Source organism: Eumetopias jubatus, unplaced genomic scaffold (assembly GCF_037043125.1).
Source record: "Eumetopias jubatus isolate StellerSeaLion01/CBP00866 unplaced genomic scaffold, mEumJub1_p1.0 scaffold_5, whole genome shotgun sequence".
Taxonomy (NCBI): Eukaryota; Metazoa; Chordata; class Mammalia; order Carnivora; family Otariidae; genus Eumetopias; species Eumetopias jubatus.
Window position 1 is genome coordinate 127,361,046 of NW_028274811.1, and position 6,609 is coordinate 127,367,654.

The following is a 6,609-nucleotide window of genomic DNA, read 5'->3' on the forward strand; positions in this document are numbered from 1 at the left end:
CCTCAGACACAGGGAAGTCCATGGCAGGAAATCAGTCTCTTTTCTGGCTCCGCAGTTTTAGGATCTGCCCATTGGATGCCCTGTGATAAGACCTCAGCCTCAGCGGTCTGCCCACACCTCACTTTCTGCCAGCTCTCTGCACAACAGTTTCCAGGTTTCGGGCATCATTTATCTTAGAAAAGATTGGGCTCTGCCTCCATTCACTGGGGCAAAGGTTGAGTGTGGGAGAGAGCGCCTCCATCTCAGGCTATTTCTGGCCTTGACAAAACTCGAGAAGCAGACTGGTTCTACACCTGACAAATTGGGTTTATTCTATCATGTGTGTTTTTTTTTTTAATCAGAGGTCCGTATTTTGTCAGAGGGTCATATTTTTCATTAATTCACCAATACTCAAAATACTGCTGATTTATTTTATGATAATTAATTTACTCAAATTTAATTTATATTTAATTTGCTCATGTAGACAGATAGTCCCTGACTTACAATGGTTCGACTTAACAAATTTTTTTTTTTTTTTACTTTATGATAGTTGGGAAGCAATGCGCATTCAGTAGAAACCCATATTTCAAATTTTGAATTTTGATCTCTTCTGGGTGATATGCGGTATGATCCTCTCTCATGATGCCAGGTAGTGACAACCCAGCTCCCAGTCAGCCTCACGATCACAAAGGAGAACAACTTGGTACATTGACGACCATTCTGTCCCCATATAGCTCTGCTGTTTTTTTCCCCTTTCAGTACAGTATTCAATAAATTACATGAGACAGTCAACACTCAAAACCACTCCATCTTCCCCAGTCTGCCTTCCTCCCTCTCCATCACATTATCTATCCTAGACCTGCAAGGTCATGACTGAGTTAGAGGAACAATCAGGGACAATCAATACCTGCTCCCTTTCCCGTAAGTGTGGGATGATGATGAGCAAATGCTCAGAGGACCCCAGGTGACTCAGTACCCTACATTTATAAAAGAAACAGCACCGAGCTACCTCCCTTGCTTTACCCACCTGTCCTTGGCCTCTGTAAGGTTTAAAAACGGAATTATTTGCAGAGTTCAATGTTTATTTCCTGATCATTTCTCCAAAGAGTGTTCTGGTGGTTGAAGATTTTGAAATCAATGAATGGGTGAGCTAGGAGGGTGACCTGCAGCTGAGGACCATCTTACCTGGACTCCAAGAAGTTAAAAGTCGTTATCTTTGGCCAACCACAGGGCGTGGTCTTTATTATGAGTGAAGCTCTTTTCAGCTGGAGTACTGGATGGGTTGCTGGCATGAAGAAAGGCCCTAGAGCATGCGCCCCCTAACCCCCCTATACATATGCACTCACACACACTCAAATATTCAAATAAACACTCAGCTCTTTCAACTCGACTCCACTGAGGTTTGAACGAGTGGATAGAAGCCAATTTTAAAAGCCTTTAACCACCTTTGGGAACTCAAGTAATTGTTCTCAGTATACCAATGGCATGTTCTCTCTGGGACAAAAATGTTCCATTCCCAGACAAAACAAATACAGGGACACCTAAATTCTGAACAGAAATCCCGGAAAATTCTGTAGAAGAAAAGGAAGCCAAACTGCTTTGCTTCCTGCTTCCCTCACCATGCAGCAGATGTGCCAATCTCAAACCTTTAATCATTGCTTTTCCTCAGCTTCAAATGTCCTCTCTATGTCCCCACTGCCTGTCTAAATGGGCATTCCTGCCCATCTAAATTGTACCCATATTTCTAGGTCCATCTCAAGTACTATTTTGGTGAGGAAGTCTCTGACTGCCCCGCCTCCTCAGCAGAGCCAGGCTTTCTGTCCCTTATATTCCCATAGCACTTCTTTTAGCCCTTGCTATGACATTCAACTCACTGTTCCACGACTTACTTACCTTGCGGACATGGCTGTGTCTCCTTCTAGATGTAAAAGTCAGTAGTGTGTCCAGCTGGTATATGCCATCTCAGCACCCAGTACAGGGCTTGGCATGCAACTGGCATGCAAAAAAAAAAAATGTGGCCATTGCCTAGTTCATTTTTTTGTCTTTGTGGTAGACAGAAGTCATGGTTTTTGCTCCCTCCAGCCATGTTCTCACAAGCCCTCAGGTTCAGATGGGGACCAATTGATTCTTTTCACAGTATTCTTTCATGAAGGCCTTGTCCCTAGCCCCTTCCATTTTTCTAGTGTCCATCACAGCAGAAGGACACACTTCAACAACTTTCCTAAAAACCCCAAGCTACCAACACAGTATTTTATTGTCAGAATTGAAATGGCGAGTTCCTTTGATAAAGAGAATCTCTCAATAAGAGTCTAATATCAACATTATACATGGATACAATGCCAAGCTACTACTCTTTGTTCTTTCTGGGTGTTCACTTGCATGTTTGTTTTGGGGACTTGAAGGGGCTTGCAGTTCAATTTTTTAAAAAGATTTTATTTATTTGAGAGAGAGAGCACGAGCAGGGAGAGGGGCAAAGGGAGAGAGAGAAGAAGGCTCTCCGCGGAGCAGGGAGCCCAATATGGGACTCAATCCCAGGACCCTGGGATCATGACCTGAGCCAAAGGCAGAGACTTAACTCACTGAGCCACCCAGACGCCCTGCAGTTCAATTTTTATTAGCCCAATTGCTATTTAATATCTGTATCAATAATTTTTCTTCCTAAAGGGCAAAGAAAGACTAATTTGACTACTTTATATATTTATGTTTTAAAGTAAACCCTATACCCAAGATGGGGCTTGAACTTAGGAACCAGAGATCAAAAGTCACATACTCTACCGACTGAGCCAGCCATGGGTGGGTCCCTAATTTGACTGCTTTAAAACAAAAGCATTATTCTGTTTTCTAAAAAAGTTAACTTCTCAAGACTGCTCAGGATTGAGGAAATCAGGAAGCTTTTGTTTTTGTGGCAAAGGTATGAATGCTTAGTAATTGCATTGTGTTGTGTCACAGAAAGCAGGATAAGGGATGCTAGGGCTGTAGATGGTCACACTTACCCTTAAATCTCAGACAATATACGTACATTTCCAACAAAATTACAAAAAGATTTACAGTTTGAGAAGTTACTTAAACAGACATGTTTGTATAATGATTATTTATTGTATTAAAATAACCACACCAGTAGATGCCCACATTGCTGGGTTTTTCTTGTTGTTGTTGCTGTTTTACCCCAAGCTAGATCGCCAAAGAGAACAGTAGCACCTCTGTCAAAACTAGCAGTTGGGTGGATAGACTGATAATTGATCCCCATTCTCTAAGCATCCTCAAGAAAGGATTAAACTGCTGTGGCCAGAACAGAATTGTCATAAGAAACATGTCACTCTTCAGAGATGGTTCCCTAGATTGCCTGGGGGGTTCCAGAAGAATTCATAATACTCATTCACTGTGCAGAGCACTGCTTAGAGTAAATGGAACTTGGTTAAGGTGTGTCCTATGGGAAGTCTTACTCCCTACTTTGTCCTCTCCATATCATGAGAAAGAGAGAACCCCACACCAGAAATTCTGGGGATCCCCTTAGAACACGCTCTCTGTACTCTCTTCCCTTTAGGACAGATTTTACTTGAGTCTTCCGTTCCCTTTCCCACCCCACCCCTCCTGTTGAAATTTGGTTCTAGGAATTTGGTTTCCAGGAGCGCCCCCCCCCCCTTTTCCCCTGCCCTTGCACATTTCTACAGCATCTCTTAGTTTTCTATCTAAGCCTACAAAAACTCTGGCGGAGCCATCCCTCTACTGATTGGTCCCAAGCCGCTATCAAAGGGACATCCGATTCGCGAAGAGTGAGGGCTGGGCGGGGGGGACGCTGCAGAGACGCCCCCACTCCCAGGCCTGTATACTCAGACCTTGTCAAGTTGCTCCAGGGCACAGCTCACCTGCAGCCGTGCAGTGTTTCCAGGCACCCCTCCGCTCTCCGGGGAACCCGGACGTCACGGCTGCCAGCGCCTGGCGCACTCACTTCCTACTCGGTCACCAAGTGAGCACGTCAGCTCCCCTTTTCCTTTAGAGGCGGTGGCCCGAAGAGGTCTCTATTCAGTCCCTCTCATCACACTGCATCCGCTCCCTCCCGCAGTGAGGCCACTCCCCAGCGAATCGATAGCGCGTGTTGGAGACAAGTATTTTGCCTCGGGTGACACCTAAGCGCAGAGTCGCGGTCCGGCTCCCGCAGAGCCACTCGCTCTGTCCGGGATGAGAAACGATACAATGCCCCCCTGGGAGGTGCCCCTCTCGCGGTGCCTTTCTCTGGAGGGCGGATCGGGGTGGTCACTACTTTCTTTCGACTCCGAAGAAGTTTCTTATTCGCAAACTAGGTCTCCTGCGCAGCCACGCAGCGAGTCAGATGGCGCTGTGGCGGTCTCGCGTGCCAAGGCTCAAAGGAAAGGTTTTGTAGGCGGCTCCTGCGCGGTTGGATGCACTTTGACGACCCCTTCAAGAGCTCCATAAAAGTGGGTGGAATAAATGCGTTCAGTTGTCTGCGCACCTTTGGCTGAGCCCCACTTCCTCGTGCCCCAATTTCTCTACGTTCTTGATTCCTTTCCCGCTTCTGGGCGCCCCCCACCCCCGCCCAGTGTTGAGAGCTTAAGGGAGGAAGAGGCGTATGTGGGGAGAAGGGGACGCAGGCTGGTGGCTTGGCCCTGTGAGGTTGACCTCGGCCCCTTTGCCAGCGTCCTCTCTCCACCCGGTTTGGAAGCCTTCCCTCTCCGCGGACAGCCTCCCCTCCCCCGCCTTTTCACAGGCTGCTCCTTCACGCCTTTCCCTATCCTGGTCCCTCCTACCTCTCGATCCCGTGGGCCCCCAGCATCTCCTAATCCCTTTCCCCACTCGGGGAAGGCCACTTTGCAGCGACTGTGCCCCATGGGCCCGAGTCAGTAGGCGGAGCTGCTGGGCAGCAGGTCGTAGTGCCCCCCACTGTAGACCACCACGCCGGGCGGGTAGTAGACCAGGTCAGGCTCCGCGGTCCGGTGGAGAGGTGCCAGGGCCTGCAGCCCCTGATCCTCGGGCTCTGGCTTGGTGGTGGCCGTGAAAGGGCGCATGCTGGTGAGGGAAGGCGACGCGATGCGCCACAGTAGATTCTTGAGCGCTTTGCGGAATTCGCGGCGCACCAGGCAGTAGAGGATGGGGTTGAGACAGCTGTTGGAGTGAGCCAGGCACACGCTCACCGGGAACGCGTATACCTGGCACAGGAAATACTCTTGGCTGAAGGGCACCGCGTTGAACTTGATGAGGATGCTCCAGGTGGTGAGCGCCTGGTTGGGCAGCCAACACAGAAAGAAGGATAGGACCACGATGGTCACTGACTTGGTGACTTTGGACCGTCTACGGGCGCTGGCTGCGGCCAGGCCGCCCCCGGCCGCTGAGGCTCCTCCTTCGGTCCCAGCCACGCGGCCGTCGGAGATGAAGCGCACCAGCAGAAGGTAGCACAGGCTGATGATACACAACGGAAGCACGAAGGCTAGCAGCACCTTCTGCAAGTGGTAGAGGCCCAGCCAGAACTGTCTGTCTCCGCCCAGCAACTTGTCGGGGAAGCGCACCAGGCACAGCTCCTCGCCCATCACCTTGAAGGTCGTGGAGAAGATGGAGTTGGGTAACGAGGCCAGCGCGGCGGAGGCCCAGATCAATACGCACAGTGCTTTGGCTGAGAAGCAGCGGCTGTCCCCCAGGCTTTGGCCGCAGCAGTCGCCCCAGCCATGCCCTCGGGTCCGGTACCTCTTAAGAGCAGAGGACACCGAGAGGTAGCGCGCCACGCTCATGGAGGTGAGGAAGAAGACGCTGGCGTACATGTTCATGGACGTCACTATGGATACGATCTTACACATGGCCTTGCCGAAAGGCCATTTGAAGTCGAGAGCGTTTTCCACCGCCCAGAAGGGCAGGGTGAGTACGAATTGAAAGTCTGTCAGCGCCAGGTTGGTGACAAAGAGGTTGATGGAGGACTTGCGCCATCCGTGCTTACTCTTCATCAGGTAGAGCACCAGCAGGTTGCCGGTCAGCCCCAACGCGCAAACCACCCAGTACACCACGCTGATGAAGATCCGCACCCGCGCCTCGGTGTCCGCACTTTCGGCCCGGCCGGTGCCCGGGGCATGCCCCGGCGCCGCGCCGTCCGGCAACTCTAGCCCCAGCTCCCACCCCAAGTCCTGGAGCTGCAGCGACGCATTGCCGCTGGTGTTGGCCGCCTGTAGAAGGTACGGGATCAGACTGAAGAGTTCTGCGAGCTCGTCTCCTCCAGCCTCCTTATTCATGGTGACTGTCGTGGCGGCAGCGACCACCTGCAAGCGCAGGGGCTTCTAGGTCATATTCCGGGGTGTGTGTGTGGGGGGGGGGGAGTGGAGTCAAGACCAAAGCCAGTCCAACTCTCTGGGGGTTCTGTCCCCGCAAGGGCGCAGGGCGTGCGTGGGAGCTTTCAAAGCCGCAGCTGTAGATAGTTCCTGGAAACTGAGTGCCAAACGCTTTCCCCGCGCGGGGCACACAGCCTTGGACGCTGGAGTTGCGCTTGGCGTCTGTTCTGGAGGGGAGTCCTAGAGCCGAGCAGTGCAGCTTCTGAGGCGAACGGTGGGCGCGCAAGGGTTCCCTGGCCAAGGTCGGAGTCTCTCGGTCCTTGCCGTACGATTCAGACGTTTCCCCACTGCCTTTGTTGGG

General features: G+C 51.1%; 1 protein-coding gene across 1 annotated transcript; it reads right to left on the reverse strand.

Annotated features, from left to right (window-relative positions):
• Window positions 1-4,835: 4,835 nt before the first annotated feature.
• On the reverse strand, window positions 4,836-6,239 carry RXFP3 (relaxin family peptide receptor 3). The gene has a single exon (XM_028097924.1). The coding sequence runs from the start codon at window positions 6,210-6,212 to the stop codon at window positions 4,836-4,838; it is 1,377 nt and encodes a 458-aa protein (XP_027953725.1). The 5' UTR covers window positions 6,213-6,239.
• Window positions 6,240-6,609: the final 370 nt, after the last annotated feature.